Source organism: Monodelphis domestica, chromosome 1, assembly GCF_027887165.1.
Source record: "Monodelphis domestica isolate mMonDom1 chromosome 1, mMonDom1.pri, whole genome shotgun sequence".
In the NCBI taxonomy this organism is placed as follows: domain Eukaryota; kingdom Metazoa; phylum Chordata; class Mammalia; order Didelphimorphia; family Didelphidae; genus Monodelphis; species Monodelphis domestica.
In genome coordinates, this window is record NC_077227.1 from 186,491,475 (window position 1) to 186,510,592 (window position 19,118).

Below are 19,118 nucleotides of genomic sequence, written 5' to 3' on the forward strand. Positions count from 1 at the left end.
GTCACTCTATCTATATCCTGGTGGTTGTTATATCAGTCCCCAGGCAATTTTGCCTCCTTTCTCAAGCTGAGCACCTGGTTCAGTCTTGCACTTCAACCCCAGCCCTCATATGTGGAACTTTCTTTCCCATGTTACTCTCAATTAACCTGCCCTTCCTCCTCTCAAGACACCAAGGAACTAATCTCTAAGCTACCTTTCTCCAAACATCACATCTTCACCTGCTACTTGTCCCTGAGATGATGGAGAGCTATATTTCCATTCTCCTCAGGAAGCACTTAGCTAAGAGAAACCCTTTTGACTGCTCCCCACTCCTTATCTCCTCAGTCCCCATTCCCAGGAGACTGTTGAGCCCTGAGATAAACCTCCATACCCGAACCGTTCTTCTCTTCTGATTTTCACTACCTTAATCTCTAGTCTTCTTGGGCCTGCCTTCTTTCTTACACTGGTACAGACCAATGGAAGACCTCAAGGGACTGAGACTTAGGTCTGTAAATGCAGAGCATCACCTTCCCCTCCGTTCTAGATCTGCCTGTGCACAGAGTGGCTTCCCAGTCTTTCCAGCTTCCCAGAAATGAGCAGAAATTACCTTTATAAGGCCAAGGTCCATGTTGTCTTATCCTGATGGAATGTAAGCTCCTTGAGAGCAAGGATTGGGCACCTTTTTTTTTTTTGAGTGGGAGAAGGGAGAGTGTGTTTTACCAAGTTCCTAGCAGAGTGCCCAACACATAACACTTTGGAATTATATTGCAGGGACTGGGACAGTGAGTACAAAAAATGCTTAGGGGAGCTCAATTTTTATATACCCTGTAGCTAGATGTGTTTGTTATAGGTTCTAAGGAATATATTTAGCAACTTTAACCAACGCAATTCATTAATTTTAGTGGATATTATCTAAATAGTTAATTTAGTAGGCACTTACATATTTGAAAGATGACAAATGGAAAAAAAAAAGCAGCAACTGTAAAACTGTAAATTGTGTCCCAGGCAACTGTTTTATTTAGTTTGGGGGAATGCCAGAGCATTTCCAGGTCACTGAACAGCTGACTAACCTGAGCCAGGGGCCTAGGGAGCTCCAGGAATGTTTAAAGCCAGTCCACCTGTGTAAGCAAAAGTCCGGGATACTTACTGGTGACACTGCTTGGACCTACAATATAGAATTTAGTTGGTTGGACCCATTGCGATAAAAGCCTCTGTGTTTAAATGACTCCTTAGACTAGTCACAGATGGTTTTAGTGCTATCCGCCAAAGGGTGTGTGAATGTAGGCTGTAGCCTTCATCTCCTACAGAAACCTCAGGATAGTAGAGCTACATGTGAACAGGGGAGGTGGTGAACAAAGGGAGAAGGACAGAAAGATGATAAGAAAAAAAAGAAGACAAAAGTTCAGTCTTCATACATGATGGAGCAGATAATTCACTATTTGCTTTCTAACCCAGGCCTACCATGAACTTCTGTTCAGAGCATGAAACTCAAGTTCAGAATGTTGATGGTGATTTCTCCAACAAATGAAAAAAATTCATGAATGTACCAAAAGATGCTCTGTCATTCTAGAATGATATTTGGAAGAATACCATCAGAGATTGGTGCTTTTATTATTTGGGGATAATTGAGATTTTCTTGCTCTATGAAAAGCAAGTCTTAATGAAACCATCTTATTTAGGGATAATGGTTTATTCAGATAGAAGATTTAGGAATTTTTGTAATGTTGATAAAGGGCCAGAAATCACCATAAGAATGGTCTGTTTCTTAGAAAACTAATGTTAATTTCTTCTTTTGCTTTTTACATAAATTTTGACTCAACTTATTAAAGAATGGATGTGCCCAAGTCAAAAGACTGAAATGTCTGCCATTTTCTTCTAGGATGAATGTGAGATGGGAGTGGAAGTTGTCATCTATCAGTGAATTCCATTTAAAAGTGGAACATTCAATCAATTGAGATGTTTGGCAAATTACTTTATAACTGCAAATATAATACAAATATAATGAGATGTTGCTTTCATTATATTAATAGTTGCACCAAATTTAGCTATTAAATACAATCAAATCAAGTAAAGTTTTCTTTTATAACAGACAATTTCTGGTTCATTAAAACAGCCGACCCAGTGTTTTTCCAGGTTCTGGTGCTCAGTGGATTGATGGATTCATGGCTGCTGCTTATATTACACAATTACAGACTCTTTTAGGAAATTATCTTGCTGTTCTTCATGCATTTCTTGACTTCACATTGCATTTTGAACTTAAAGGTTCACTTCTTACAATGCATGGATTTGGATCCCTGGATTCAAGATCAGTGATGGAGAACCTTTTAGAGACAGAGTGCCAGACCCCACCCTACCCCACCCCCTATACTGAGTGCTGTGATCCTCCCTCCCCACCCCAGAGACTGAATGCTATACCCCACCCCACCCTTACCCCACACAGGGAGGAAACTATCCCATTGGGCTGCTGTGCAGAGAGGTGGGTGATGTGAAAAAATGGATGTCATTAGACAGTTGAGGAGGGGAGGGGAGCAGTTCCTCCAGAGTCCCTCTGCCTTTCTAGTAATGAACTGTGTGTGTGTGGGGTTCTCTCTGCTTGCCATCTTTGGTACCCATGCCATAGATTTGCCATCTCTGTCCTAGATTATCAGGTCTTAAGTGGGGCCCATGAATTTCCATTTTTTTAAAAGTATTTTGATAACTGTATTTTAATACAATTTATTTCTTTTGTAATACTATGCATTTTTTATTCATTTAAAAACATTCTGAGGAGTCCAAAAAAGATGAAGAACCCTGTCTTAGATCATTCAATGATTAGTCATACTACTTTGGACCTTTGAGCTTCAGAGTTTATTTACATAAAGAGAAAGCAGAAAAAGGCTAATCCCTCTCCTACAGGACCACCCAAGGAAGTGTTGAATATGGTAATTAAAGCTACCAGGTTTTTGTTTATTTTTGTAGTGACAAAGGTAAATTAATGAAGTTACTAGCCAGATAGATGGAAACTTGACAGGGAGGAGGCAAACTAAGAACTAGATTTAGGAGGTGTGAGTGGAGAAGTGTTTGGAGACAGTTTGGTATATTGGAAAGATTATTGACTTGGAGTCAAGAAACCTGAGGTTAAAATTCTGAAGTTTTTCAAAGCTGTTCAAGTTTACAATGTTGTTAGAGTATGAATTATTATCTGGGTTCTGCTCACTTTCTTCTTCATCAGTTCACAGAAATATTCCCAGGTTTGTTTGAAACCACCTCTTTTGTTATTTCTAATGGCATAATGATATTCCATCACATTTATAAACCATAATTTGTCTAACAGTTTTCCAATTGGTGCTTCCACAAAAAGAACTGTTCAAATATATTTTTACATATGTCCTTCCCCCTTTTCTTTGATCTTTTTTTTTAGTAAAGGAAGGAGAGAAACTAATACTTATTAATTGAAAATTAAAATTTAATTAAAAATCAGAAATTTGGGTTTTAATCCTAGTTTTGCTATTTACTAGTTGTGCAAGTCATTTCAAGTTTTGCATTTTGGTTTTCTACAGTATACAATGCGTACAATAATCTTGGTAAGAAAATAACTTTGTAAACCTCCAATTAAATTACAGGACAAAGACTAGGCCTATGACTTCATTGTTGATATAAAGAATTCATATATTTTAGGACCCCCAAAATCAATAACTTGATCACTATTATACCACATTAGCTGGCTGGTGATTGATGGTCTCATTTGGTTCAGGAATTGTTCCTTTTTAAGTTCTGTTTTATTTCTCTCTTCCTCCTTCCTTTCCAGTCACTATGGAGCTGTTGTTCCATAGAAGGAAAGTGAGGTTTTTGACTTGGGTATAATTATGTGTGTGTGTTTTAAAAATGTCTATCAATTTTTTTCAACTGTTTCTGTGAATGCATTTGGGATCTTCTCTTTGATTTATAGTCTTAAAATCAAATTGCCTAGAACCCTGAGAGATTAAGTAACTTTCCCAAATTAATTTAGTGAGTCGGTTAATCCAGGACTTCTTGGCTCCATGATCAGTTCTCTATTCATTGCACTAAATTGCCTTAAAGCAGTAATGTCAAACTTATGTAGAAATGGATCTCTGCGAGCTGCATTTTGATCCAGAAAACCAAAAATTAATATTATTTATATTGTATTTTTATTTATTTTGTTACATATCTCTCAATCACATTAAAAAACAACAACAACCTTATCTTCTATCTTTAAATTGATACTAAATACTGAAACCAAGGCAGAGGAGTGGCAAGGGCTAGGCAATCAAGGTTAAATGACTTACCCAGGGTCACACAGCTAGGAAGTATGTGAGGCCAGATTTGGACACAGGATCTCCTGTTTCCAGGCTGGGTCTCAATCCACTGCACCATGTAGATGTGCTATCTAGATTCAATTACATTTTAATCTGGTTCTGGTTGAGTATACCTGCTGCTGCCTGAGTTTGACACATCTTTCTTAAAGAAAGCACTATAGAAATGTGGGTTATCTTAACTGGTGGGGAGCCAGATATTCCTCAGGAAGAAGTAGTGAGATTTATAGACACATAATCAAATCACTTGGGATTCTTAGGATAGGTAATGATTTTCACCAAAAAGGGCTCTGGTTTTCTTAAATGTGCCCTGCGGTATATCCTTGGGGAGAGGAGAATATCAACTGTTCTCTAACAGTGAGAGCATCTTGCCATGTACCAGTTTTGAATGCCCACCACCTGGGATCCCTTCCCATCTATAAAAGGAAGAATCTTGTCAACTAAGCCTGGGTTTCTGACTTGTTAATAAGAGATTAGGTTGTCAGAAACCTTTAGAAGGAAACCCCTTAGGGGGCAGCTGGGTAGCTCAGTGGATTGAGAGCCAGGCCTAGAGACGGGAAGTCCTGGGTTCAAATCTGATCTCAGACACTTCCTAGCTGTGTGACCCTGGGCAAGTCACTTGACCCCCATTGCCTAGCCCTTACCACTCTTCTGCCTTGGAGCCAATACACAGTATTGACTCCAAGATGGAAGGTAAGGGTTTAAAAAAAAAAAAGAAGGAAACCCCTTGTAGGTTTATTCAGTTTATAGGTTGGTTCTCTTGACTTTCTAGGTAAGAAATAATTCCCCTGAGAAAATATATGGAATAATGAATGGAAGACTAGCCACGGAACCAGGTATTCCTGATTCTTAAGCCATACTTCTTGATATACAATTTAGCAATCATGGACGATTCATTTGCTTTCTCTCCAGGCAATCCTCTAAGATTAAGCAGGATGGTACCAAGGAAAATGGTTTGAGTGTTTGCAGAGTAAGGGGATAAGGGTTCAAAATTTGGCCTTTGATGCTTTTTTACCAGTACCATCTTAGATAAGTCTCTTATACTTCCTGGGTCTCGATGTTCTTATCTGAAAATGAGACGTAATGAACCTCCTAGAGTCCTTCTATGGCATTGGTAAAGAAGGACCTAAAAATTGTGCAGATGAATAAACAGGAGTTCTCATACCAAATAAATTACATACCAAAAAATAATTCTTCTTATGTCAGCCCTTCTTAGTTTTGATTTTTGTCTTTATAAAAAAAGATTAAGAAGTATATGAAGATCCAAGGAAACAGCCAGTTCTATGTTTTTAGATGGTCTGGTCCTATTGTTTTTGTTTTGTTTTTAACAACCTCTACCTTCTGTCTTGGAATTGATTCTAAGTATTGGTTCCAAGGCAGAAGAGCAATACAGGCTAGGCAATTGGCTGTTTCCTTGGATCTTCATATACTTCTTAATCTTTTTTTATAAAGACAAAAAGTGACTTGCATGGGATCACAAAGCTAGGAAGTGTCTAAGGCCTGATTTGAACCCAGGACCTCTCATCTCTAGGCCTGGCTGTCTATTGAGCCACCTAACTGCCCCATCTGGTCCTCTTGTTAAGTAAAAGTCTATGTCCTAATGTGGAATTTGGCTTTTCTCATTATTTTGAATAATAAACAAAGGCTTGGACATATCTTGTACTATTATTTTAAAGTATGGGCTAGCCCTCTATCAATGAGGAATGGTCCAGAGATTGCTGTTGTTAGTAATGGAATGTTTAAGAGTTAGAAAAGACCTCTAGTTCAACCTCTTAGTTTATGGTTGACAAAACTTGAGGTCCAGAGAGGTTGTGACTTGCTCAAGATCACCCAGATAGTTGTGTGGCATTTTTAGGATCACCAAGTCAGGCATTCAAATGGGACTATCCCAGCTGTCAGGTCATTGGTGAAGCAGAAATTGGAAGCAGGTGCAATGGGAAAGGCTAGGAGCCTGTTCCCTGCAGCTTCCATGGATGCCAGGCTAGCTGGACTTCATAGCCCTTTGCTCCCATTATGATTAAAGGTCATGACAGTTCTTGAGAGCATGGGAACATGAAGAATTCATCAATAATTCCATTACCTCTCCCCTTTTACCCCCATATCAGTTTAAAAAATTGTTTTCTAGAGGCTGACATTCTCTCCCGGTTAAAAAAGAAAAAAATCAACACCTGCAGAGGACACGATGCTGTTTTTCACTGAAGTGTTTAATTGACTTTGACAACGTGAGCAATTCAAGTTTGACTGGTTGGCATCTGGGCTGTAGCTGTTTTGGCTGATGTTGCAGCCATGACCTCCCACAAATCATCTAACCATGCATGGGTTCTGCAGTCCGAGACTGGCTAAAGGGCTGGTTCAGACTACAGTCTGAGGCAGTACGATCATTCTTGTTCAAGGGAATAGAGTATGAGGCATGCGTTCTGACGTCTGGATTCCTCTCTTGTCATTTCCACTGTTCTTATTTTAGGAAAGCATCTCATGGCAGATGGTTTTGTTTCTGAATCATAATCACAATCTCCTCCTTTGTTCAAAGGGTTCTTCAGTTTAATGGACCAAAAAAAAATGGTGCTTTGAAACTTGAGAAGGTCAAGAAGGAAGTAAAGGGATTCCTCCTGTTTGATTTTCACCTATGCATCGTTATAAACCCTTACTGGTTGTGTGCCTGGTTCAGGCAGAGTATCCTTGAACCATAGCTGATTGCACACATGCAGACATGAGATGTGTGTATCTCTCAGGAGTAGTAATAGAAGGAAAATTACCTCTTATTAGAGACTATTGACATACTCCCAGGAAATTGTCCCCCATGGAGTTCTGCGACATCTGAAATAGAAAAAACTCTTCCTGATCCCTTAATGCCTCCCCCTAACCTATCCAAAATAATAAAGGCAAATTTCCTTCTCATAGTAGATCCCTGATTTGTGTTACATTCATCGTGTTGCTTGGGGGTGGGGTGAGGGTAGGGAGTACGTTTTCCTATGTAGGGAGGCTGTATTTCCTTAAACTTATAGGTTATTATTATTACTTTTAAAAATCAGCACACCTGGAAGAAGACATTTAGAAAACAGTTTATACTTTCTTCTTTCCTTCTTTCTCTCCTAAACAAATCACCTCTCATGCCCTTGAAAAAGCTAAATTGGTAATCTTTCTTGATTATGCTGCCGTTCAACAGAGTAGTTCCCCCTGCCTGGGATATGTCATCAACTGTCTTTAACAAGTCTCTGAGATGCCATTTATGTCAAGCACTTGCAAACAATCAGATGTACATTAAAAATCCAACATCAGGGAGCTCAGGGAGTACACCTGGACTTGGAACGAAGCTAGCAGACGCTAGATGAATGAGACAGAAAATTGATACACTTTACAGGGTTTTTGTTTCATTGTTGATATTACTGTTGCTGCTGTTTCTCATCAGAGACACTCAGTGACTGTCATTTTAAATCAGGAAAGAGAAAATAGAGGAAAAAATATTCAGAGAATTTTTTCCTCCAGCAATTTGTTGATTCCATCACAGATCTTTTTGAGGTTGAGCCGGCACTCTCCATCCAAGCTATAGAGGGCAGAGAGGAATTCCACATCTGCAAAGTGATTGAAGACATGGTTGATGCGCCCATGGGTCCTGGGAGTCAGGTGCCTCCCCACTAGTTCATGCACCAGGGCTTTACACTCATTCAGGAGTTGGGAAAGCACGTTCTTATCAAAAGTGTACTCTACCTCATAGAAACTCACGATGGTCATGGCCGTCTGATTTAGCTTCTTCCTGAGTTTCTCCACAATCTCCATCTCCTCTTGGTTGAACTGATTATTTCGGTAGAGAATCCCAATTTTTATAGCCACCTTAATTAAGTCTTTCATGATCTTGTGGGCTTCCTTCTTGTTTCGGGTGTGTTCTTTGGTGACTTTATAGAGCTCATCAAAGATCTCACTGCTGGTGTCATCAATAAGCATGTTGGCCACAGTTTTACTAGCTAGTTTGCTCAGAATTTTCTTCTGTGCTTGAAGGGCAAGGTTCTTTGAGCTAAATAAGTCAGGGCCTACAGAGAAAGGGAAAAAATTAAATTAGAACAAGATGCTGTACTTTGTTCATACTGTTTTCCACTCCAATCATACTTGGAATATTCCCTCCCCTCTGCCTACCCAAATTCTAACCTTCCCCATCCACTCTTTCTGGGCTGCTCCAGTCTATACTGCAGTTCTGTAAGCTTCAGTTGGGCTCACAATATTTTTTAGTTTGGTCCATAATTGTTCACCTGTCTCATCCTTATTTCTCTACATAGACATAACGAAATCCCATGAAAGTAGGGGTCATTTCTTTTACTGTTTCTGTATTCCTAGAAAATCTAGCATAGGGCTAGCTTGTTGACTGAATATGTGTTGGCTAAATGACATCTCAGCAATTTCCATGATTTAGAATATGGTCTTTGACACCTAATGGTACCTAGACACAACAGCTGCTTAATAAATATTTGATTCCTTCCTGGTGACCATGAATTTCTACATCAGTGAATATTATTTAAGTGAAATAGGGTAAAATATGTCCTTATACTGAAGGGGCATTATTGAACAAATATCAGTTTGTTTTTGGTAATTTAGAAGAAAGTTTGGGATCTTGCAGTTCTTTTGGGATCATTTTGTTGTGAAAATCAATGGTCAATTCCATTGGATTCAAATATTTACTGAGAGCCTACAGAGGATAAAGAGCTATGGAGAAAAAAAGGAACTTTGCCATCAAGGAACTTAACAAGCTATTCAGGGAGAGATGACATATACACACAGAACTAGAACATGAGATAGAAAGAAATAAGAATGAAGTTTTGTAGGAATTCAGCACATTGCATAGTTGATGCACAGAAATGGCAGTTAAAGGAGGCAGTTAATTTTGAGGAAACCAGGGCTGAGAGAGGTAATTCACTGAAGGTCACACACTCATGGTAGCCATGGTGGGGTAAGAACAAGTCTCTTACTTCCCAGCTCTTTTTACTATACCTCTCTGACTCTAACTTTTTTTCTTTTTCTCCTCCTTCCTTCTCTCTCTCTCTCTCTCTCTCTCTCTCTCTCTCTCTCTCTCTCTCTCTCTCTCTCTCTCTCTCTCTTTCTCTCTCTCTCTCTTCTGTCTTTGTATCTGTCAAATTTGAACCCAGGACTGGTACTCTATCTACTGTGCTACATAGATGCCTAGATGCTCCTGCATCTAACTATTCTGTGACTCTTTTATTAAAATAAGACTTTATTATTATTATTATTATTAGTAGTAGTAGTATTATCATGGTATACCATAGTCTCTCCTTTCATCAAGTATCATAAATTTGGATTTGGAAGGGGCTTTAGAAGTCCCAACTTCCTCATTTTACAGATGAGGAAAATCAGTCTCAAAGAAATCAAATGAATTGCCCAGGATCTCACAATTTTTAAGTGCTGGAGGCAAGATTAGAACTCAGGTCTGACTAATGCCAAGTCCAGCACTGTATCCATTCTACTACTATGCCTTGTCAACCAGTCTGTGCTCTGAAGGCCACACAGTGTCCCATTTATTTGTCTTTGACTTCATTTCTGCAATACTAATTATATCAATCTTTATTTGCTATTGATTATTCAAGGCATCCATTTTCTTTTTAGAATCTAAAAAGAGAAATGTGAATATTTTCTAGAGCTTCTCAGTTGTATAGGGGAGAAGGAAGGCAAATGAGTTTCATAAGCCCCAGTGTGCCTATTTTGTGCACTCCTCAACTACACTGCCAAATTACCTCCTAACCATGTGATTGAGGGTTTCTACAAATCTCCTGTTTGTGCTTTCATAGTCACTTTCACTGTATTTTAATAGTTTAAAATTTGTTCTGCCACCTTTAAAAAAATTCTTAAATTACTAGAAGCCTGGTATTGAGGGCCTAGCTTTCCTATATAAGCTCTACCGAAACCCCAAAAGATTCTTATATTATCTGGCATCTAGTTTCCTGTGATTCTTTCTAAAACATTTTCCTTTGTATCTTTGGCTCATCCAGACATTTAGGCTTCAGAACTCTGTCTGCCTCTTAGGTCATGAGTTTGAAGCTAACAAGATTTTAGGATATAACCTGTGTGGCCTTCGATGCTAAGCACCTAAGTGTATTATCCTCCACAAATTCCATTTATCATTGGATCCTCCCACATGTCCCTTGATCACTGGCTCCATCCCTCATCCTCAAGTTTGCTCCCTTTGTATTTAGGCAGGCAAGTCACGATGTGTCTCCTACTATCATTCAAGATCCAGCTAGCTGTCTCCATACTTAATTATTGATTTTTCCACTTGTCTGTCCTTTGGGTGCCCTTCTATTAAAGGTATGATCTGGGCTAAAGTGCCTGCTAAAAAGGAGACTATCTTGTATTGTCCCTGAAAGACTCACCACTGGATCTTGTTGTCCTTCTAACTTCAGCCACTCTTGTTTGTGGAGAAAAAAAAAAAAGTTCTCTCCAGGTTATCTTGTGTGAGTGAGAACAGAACACCCAAGGGGAAGATATTTATACTTGGGCATCATAATCTAGATTGTTCTAGTCCTCCTCCTGGACTAGGCTTGTCCTTAAATTCTCAATTTAAAGTTAATTATGATACTTTCTCACCTGGCTTTGCATGTTAACTAAATCATTAATGGTAGAATACAGAATTCAGCTATACTAAAGTTTCTATGGAATTAACTATCATTCACCGAGGCTATACCTAAAAATTGGCTGTTCTCCTTTGCCCCACCTCTTCCCACCCCACAAGCAGTTCCCTGCATCTATGGAACTGTCTGTGGTCAGACTACAGATTTTATCGTCATTTATCCCTTCCTTAGGATCCCTGATGGCATCAAGATAAAGCTTCCAGACACAGACTCAATAAACACTCAAGTACAATTCAAACAAAAGCCCCATCAGTATCCTTATCAGTACACACTCCCTCACAAACACTCCTAGTCACAATCCCTTTTCGGACACGGATTCTCTTTTCACAGGAGTTTGTCGCCTAGGCTGTTCTGAAGTCCTTAGAATGGGGAATAGGAGAGAGTGGGACATCAAAAGGAACAGGAGGGACAAGTACATCTTCTATTGATCTCATAGTGGCTACTACTCTCTCTCACAATGACTGTTTCCTTTAAAGTTTTAGAAAATTCAAGAAAACTACATTGACAAATGAGAACCAGGTTTGTCAGCTCCAGCAATGATTCTCTTATCCTTGATGCTCTGTGATTGGGCAAGGTGAGTGGAGGGAGAGGAAGAGAGCAAGATGTATTGAATAAGAATGCAGGAGACTCAGATTCTAGTCCAACCTGACTACCAGTATGACTTTGGGAAAATAACAAGTAAACGTTGCTCCCATTTGTACATTGTAAACTTTAAAGTGCTTTCCACAACAATTCTGAAAGCTAGTACTGAAAGTATTATTGTCTCCATTTTCCAGGTAGGGAAATTGAGACTCAAAGAGGCTAAGTAGGTTTTCCATGGTTACTGAATTTGACATGTACCTGTGAGAGACCAGATTTGAAGTTTGCTAACATCAATATGTATTGGATCTAATCAGTACAGTTGTGTGATGTCCTCTAGCAATGTTCAGTAGTAAATGAACTGGAGTTCAGATGGTGAGGGTTAAGATTGGGCAAAAGGTGAGTAACAATAGGATAAAAGGGCAATGGGAGAAATATAAGTGAATTAGATAGCTACGAGATCTCCGAAGGGAAGAAAGTGAAGATGATTTAGGTTGGAGAGATTAAAGCATGGGTTCTTATCCTGGGGTCTGTGAACTTCTAAAAAAAAAAAAGTCTGATAATTATATTCCAATATAATTGGTTTCCTATGTAGTCTTATCTATTTTGTGCATTTGAAAACATTATTCGGAGAAGGGATTTATAGGCTTCACCAGAAATGTCAAAGGGGTCTATGATATTAAAAAAAAAAGAGTAATTCTCTTTTAAAAAAGAGTACTCTAAGTTGCAGTGAAACCAGGTATAAATTTATGAGAACTAGAGTAGTAAGAGAGATGGAAGGCGATAAAGTTATGAGAGGAGAAAGAGAGGAATTTCAGAGTCGGGGATCACAGAGGTATAACAGTAATGAGTGATGGGTGAATCCAGAGTAAAATTATCTCATTGGGTGGTTGTGGTGGAGTGAACAGGTCATGGGAACTGAGGAGGCTGATGAACTGTGAAGACAAGTTGTTTGAGGGAACATTTATGTATATACTGAAGTCCTTAAATGTAAATGTGGAGAGGACCACTACAAGTTAGATATTGAACTCAATGAGGAAGAAGTGAAAAGAACCTGAAAGTGGGTTCACAACTTCAAAAAGGATCTAGCCAAGGTGATATAGATGGAAGAATATTAAAGGAGGAGAGATAGATGAATCATAGTGGCAGAGAATCTAGAAATTGTGAGGACAATGGGTATGCATACCTAATCCCCCTTCTCATGGCCCAGTGTATTAGGGGATACCCTATATTGGAGACGATTAGCTAGGGAGGCAGTGTCTTAGGAAAAATCTGGTTTCTCTCTGAGAAGGCAAGAAAGCTGTAAGAAGAGTGTCCAGAATCAAAGGAAATTTATTGATGCTGAAATAGGGGTACTCCAAAGGGCACCATGGAAGAGAGAAGTAGAATAAGAGCTGGCTAAGGGGACTGAAGTGTGGGGAGTGAAAGCAGGGAAGATGGAAACTTTTCATTTGAGGATCAAGAGAAGAATTTAGTTTTCTACCAATAGCACTGGGCAAGTACTGATTAAATAGAGCTCCTATCCTTTAGGCTACTATGATGGAGTATGGTAACTGTTCTCTCCAAACACCAGGGAATGAGATACTAAATTAGCAGGTAGGTCAAGTTGGGCATCAAATAACTGATCAACAGGTATTTATTAAGCATCTATTATATGCCAGTTACTACATGAAAGAGTAAATACAACGAATGACCCCATTTCTACACATGATGAGCTTATATAATGAGAGTGATGACAAGGAGATAAAATTATATGATACAATAAATATAAAAGAATAAATACAAAGTAGTTAACTACAAGGTAGTTTGGGAGAGGGGGGATTAGCAGTTCAGGGGGGTTAAGTAAAGGCTTCAGGTAGGAAGTGATGCTTGAGCTACACCTTGAAGGAAAAGAGAGATTCCATGAGATGGTGGAAGTGAGAAAGGAGTGCATTCCTGGCATGTAGGATAGCCAGTGTAAAAACAACCCGGACTGCTCCAGTTCTGCTCCTGAGCTGGGCTTGTGCTAAGTACTGGGAATACAAATAGAAACATACAATTCTGTCTTATTCATATTCTAATGATCTGTGAGAATAACTGGCAAAAACATTATTAAACCACCCATGTTGAACTAATTGAAGTCACCAAGAGAATACATAGAGAGATTAGTGGCCCTTGGACAGAACCTAGGGGAACATCTACAGTTTATTTGGGGATGGTGGAAGAGGGGGTAATATGAATGATGAACCATCAAAGCAAACTGAAGAGTGGTTAGATAGGAAGGAGAAGAACCAGAAGAGCAATGTCATAAAAGTTCATAAGGGAGAATGCCTAGGAGGAAAGGGTAGTCAATAGAATTAAGTGCAGGAGAGAGTTCAAAAAGCATAAGAACGGGGGGAAAAAAAAGACCATTAGATTTGGCAATTGAGAGATCACTGATAACTTTGGAGAGGGCAATTTCAGTTGAGTTTGGAGTCCAGAAGCCAGGCTGGACAAGGTTGAAAAGTGAGTGAGAAGAGAGGAAATGGAAGCATTGGGGGAGACAGCAGTAATACGTAGTAATTGAATGAATAATGTCGGACTGAAGTTCGGTATGTAAATTCATAGCCCAGGTAGAGGATGGGCCTGATACATACTCTATTTATTCTGAGGTTCCAATGGTATAGGAGCACAATGCCTTTGGCTTAGGATCTATGGTGGTTCAGTTCCATACAAGGAAGACTCTCCTGATAATCAGAGCTGTCTTGATCACTGTCTTGAGCAGTCACGTCTCTGTAATTGGAGGTCATCAAAGGCCATTCAATGCTAGATCACTTGTTTGGGACATTGGATAAGAGATTTGTATTGCAAGTGTACCCCAGGGGCTCAGGACTCAAAATCAGAGGTGTGGGATTTTGATACTGTCCCTTTAATAGGATCAGAGCTTTTTTGAGAACTTTCCTTGAAATATAGACTTTAAGTTAGACATTTTGCTTTTATTTAAAAAAAAAAAACCTTTGCCTCCTGTCTTAGAATCAATACTATATATTGATTCCAAGGCAGAAAGAAGAGTGGTAAGGGCTAGGCAATGGGGGTTAAGTGACTTGCCCAGAGTCACATAGCTAGGAAGTGTCTAAGGTCAGATTTTAGTCCAAGTCCTCCTATTTCTAGGCCTGATTTTCAATCTACTGAGCCACCTAGGTTCCCCGTAAGCTTGATCTTTAACAAACATTCTGAGGAGTTTTTCAGTTTGTTCAAGAGAAGTCTTGTTTTGAAATTTTGGATATTAAGTAAAATATGAGTACCAATGGGTAAAAAGCCATTCAAAGAGGTAATATGATCTTATCTGGGAGCATCTGCTGCATCCTGGCTAAGGGGGTGGGCTGAAGGAGCTACTGCCCTCTCCTCCTGGGGAGAGAGGTCTACTGACCACAGCACTTCCAGTGGATGGCCCATAGAACAACAAGTGACCCTGAAGACAGAGCCTCAACTGAAGACTACAAGTAGGGCTTAGGAAGTACTGAACAGGCAGGAAATTCTGGCTGAAAGTGCTTTGTCCCTTTTCCACAGGGGAGAAGCTTACTAACCAAAGCATTCCCTAGAAAGGTAGAGAGAGGATCAGGCAGCTCTGAGGACTTCTCAAAACAGACACTTGATTCCCAGTGTGTAATAATGCCTTTTTTAACCATATCTTCTGGCTGATTAAAATAATAAATACAATGGTAGGGGACTCATAGGTTATGATTCTGAAAAGAATCTTGGGAGTTGATTAGTAAAAGAGGTCCTGGAAATTACATTTTCAGATTCTTCAATTAATCCTCAGATGTTTTAATTATGAAGCCCTGTATCATCCTGATTATCTTCTTTCTAGCCTAGGCCAACTTCCTTCCTAAAATATTATACTAAGAAATAATCATAATACTGCAGATATTGTTTGAATGGGGGCATGACTACTGCATGACTATCACCTTCCTCATTCTGGATGCTACACCAATGCAGCCCAAGATCGCGCTGACTTTGTTGGCTGCCATTTCACACTTTTGACTCATATTACACTTGTAGTTCATAAAAGCCCCCATATTTTTTAGATGAATTTTTATTTTAGCCAGGCTTCCTTCATCTTGGACTTGTCAAGTTGATTTTTCTGAATTTAACTCTAGTAAATTTCATCAAAAGTCTAGAAAGTGCAGGTTCAAGTATTGTCTCTGATATATACTGGCTGTGTGACCATAGGAAAGTCAATTAACCTTTCAGAGACCTGGGCAACTTTCAGCAATTATAGGACAGAACTGGGGTTGATCTGAATTAGGGGAAGGAGTTTCTACTTAGGGAGTCCCCAACACTGATGGAATCACAAGTCTGGATCCTCCTCTGTCCACCCAATGTGTCTCTTCTCCCTCAACCAAAATTATCTTATTTGATTTAGCCCAATGAGACATATCCTGGATGTGGCATTAGGAAGACCTGAGGTCAAAATTAACCTCGTTATCTTATTAGTTCTGTGACCCTGAACAAGTCATTCAACTTCTGTATGTCTTAGTTTTCTCAACTGTAAAACAGGGATAATAATAGCACCTATTTTGCAGGGTTGTTATGAAGATGAAATGAAATAATGTTTATAAAGTGCTTTGTAGACCTTAAAGTGCTATATAAATGCCATTCTGTCAGTTTAGTTGGGTCTGACTATTTATGATACCATTTGGGATATTCTTGGATTGGTTTGCCATTTCCTTCTCCAGTTTATTTGACAGATGAGGAAACTGAGATAAACAGGGCTAAGTAACTTACTCAAAGTCACACAGCTAGTACTGGTCTCAGACCAGAGTTGAACTGAGGTCTTCCTGACTCCAGGCCCTGTCCTGTATCCAACTGTATTCTGTTTTATCTTCAGGATTAATCTCTTGTTTAAAAATTCTAATTTTATTTTTTCTGCCAACTAAGATCACTCTCCTTGTCAGATCTCTGACATGAGTTATCATTCCATCTTCTTGAGCATTGGTTTTATCCATTCCTTAATACTCCTCCCCTTGACCCCAACATAACTTATGAAACCCTTTTTGTTATTCTTAACTTTTCTCCCCTGTTTCAGCTCATTCTTAACTTAAGAACTTTTCTTAAAGAGTTATGTTTTATCTTCCTTGACTTATCCATGTTTTCATCTTCTGTATATGTTTTTAAAAAACCCTTAGAATGACTGCTCCTTTCAATTTTCTTTGAAAATAGTTTCTTTCTGTGGGTTCAGCATCTGATTCTTGAAACTTTCCCAATCATTCTGGGCTGACTTCCCGAGTGGAATTTTAGTCCATGAGATCTTACCTATTCTTTGAGCACATTAAAATCTCTTCTCTCTACATCTAGGAGAATACTACTCCCACTTTCCTTTTCTCTATCACATAAATTCTAAGATGGAGAGGTCTCTTCATTCCCAGTTCTCTGTGTTCCAACCATCTATTCAGATACAGATTCCTCCTTCAACACTTGGCTCAAAGGTAAAGACATTTTTCTCTTTGAGGATGGAAGTAACATCCTCTCTCTCCTCTTTCTCTCAAAAAAAAAAATCCCTCTCTCTGGTAATGAAAACCAATGCAAATTTATCCTGACAAAATTAAAAAAATCGAACACACTTTCTGCTCTCCTGATCATGGCTTTCTGGTTTGCGCTTAAACCTTCCTTCCTTAAAAGCAAAGACTATATCCTACCTATCTCCTCCTTGGACGTCCAACCTCCACCTGTCTGAGGCATGTATAAACATCTTTCTGAGCACAAAACCTTTTCTTCTGGGCAATTTCACCAAGCCCTCTAACAATCAAGAGAAAGCCCTTCTCCTGACTTTGAACCCTTTCTCCACTTTGCTCCAGACTCTTTCCTGCCTACTGTAGCCCCAACAAACAGCATCAATCATCTAGGTTGTTGGGGGATCTCATCAACCCACATTATAAATTTCTAATTCCACAAGCAATTCAGCAGTGGCTCAACTCCTTCATAGCCTGTTCATTCACTCACCTTCCCTCTTCCATGATATTTTAGCACCCAGGACAGGCAAGCAATCACAAGAGACATTTTTCATTCTCTGAAGTGGCCTGACTCCTTTCTGGCAACTCCTATATAATAATTCCCCACTTTAGTATTGTCTAAAAATCCTGTCTCCATCAGACAGTGAACAAATTCTAGGCACTGTATTAGTGGTAGGAATAAAAACTTGTTAATGCACTACTTTGGGTTTGGATTAATTGAATAGAATAATGCCAAAATAGTTCACTTTTAAAAGTCTTATATATGGAATCAGGATATGAAATTTTAAACAGTAAACTGGACCAATGCCTGTCCTTTATTACAAAAGAGAAACAAAACATATTTCAAAATATAATATATACTTATAGACCCAGAAGACTTATTGACACTGAAAGGCTATACCATTTTCTAATTTCAGATTATTACATAATAAGTGAAGAAAGAATGTGGGCATAGACAGTATATAGTCTTCCTCTGAATAAAAAAGATCTGGGGGAGGACATGGGTTTGTATCTGGCCTCAAACACTTCCAAACTGTGTCCCTGGGCAAGTCACTTAATCCTGATCGCCTAGCTCTTGTTGCTCTTCTGTTTTGGAATTGATACTAAAATAGAAGGTAAGGATTTTTTAAAAAAGATCTGGATTCGAGTTCTGCCTCTGACACATTCTATCTATACTATGACCATGGACAAAAAATTTAATTCTCGAAGGCAGGGAACTACTTTCTAAGACAAATTACAAAATGGTTATCTGATTTGCAATAGTGGGAAGTTTTCCAAACTCAGAGTTGTTGGGATGAAATCACAGGTCAGAACCCTCTGCCCCTGGAAACTACCACAACAAAATAAGTTAACCTCTCATTTTAGCTAGTTTTACTAGAAGGAAGGATAAATCATTAGCTGTTACCATTTTCCTGAGCTGAACAAATGATGAAGAGGAAGCCAGAAGGTGCTTCTGGACGAGAGACAATTAAGCAGACGGCATTATGTGTTACTGAATGTTCCATTTAATGTTTCTTATTGAAATTTGAATTTTATGATGACAGTTTTGGATCTCAATCAATTTGAATTCCAAAGAGCAGGAAAGGGATGAATGTGTAATGTGTTGTTTATAGCACCTATTACGTATCCTCTGTAGTAATTCATTTTCTTCATTGACAGGAGATCCAAATTTTGCTGAAGCACTTTTGAAGGGGGCAAATCCATTATCTGGATGCTCACAGATCTCATATTTGTAGTGTCTGGCATGGTGGAGTGACAGTTGATGAGAGAGCCTTTGCCTGTGGCTTGGGACCGTGAGGTGAGAAGCAGAAAATCTGAAGTAGAAGACATTAGATTTTTGTTTCTCCAGAGTAATTTGGGGATCTCTTTGGATTTCTAGACCTTGCTGGGAGCCCTATGCCATAAGCACAATGAAGGATACTTAAAGAAAGAGGTACTTGGCATGGCTCTAAGTCTTTAAAAATTCTCAAGAACTCAGCCAGGAAGTACAGTGAATAGAGTGCCAGGCCTAGAGCCTGGAGGAACTGGGTTCAAATTTAGCTTCAGATACTTCCTAGCTGTGTGACCCTGGGGCAAGTCACTTAACTCTGATTGCCTAGCTCTTCTGGCTCTTCTGTCTTAGAATTGATACTAAGACAGAAAGC

At 39.1% G+C, this 19,118-nt stretch overlaps 1 protein-coding gene across 1 annotated transcript in view; it reads right to left on the reverse strand.

Moving 5' to 3' along the window:
• Positions 1-6,478: 6,478 nt before the first annotated feature.
• The window catches only part of TNFAIP8L3 (TNF alpha induced protein 8 like 3), a 32,300-nt gene continuing 19,660 nt past the window's right edge, over positions 6,479-19,118 (reverse strand). Inside the window, exon 2 of the mRNA XM_056810193.1 lies at positions 6,479-8,320. Within this exon, the coding sequence (XP_056666171.1) occupies positions 7,758-8,320 (563 nt within the window). The 3' untranslated portion in view covers positions 6,479-7,757. The remainder of the gene's footprint in view (positions 8,321-19,118) is intronic.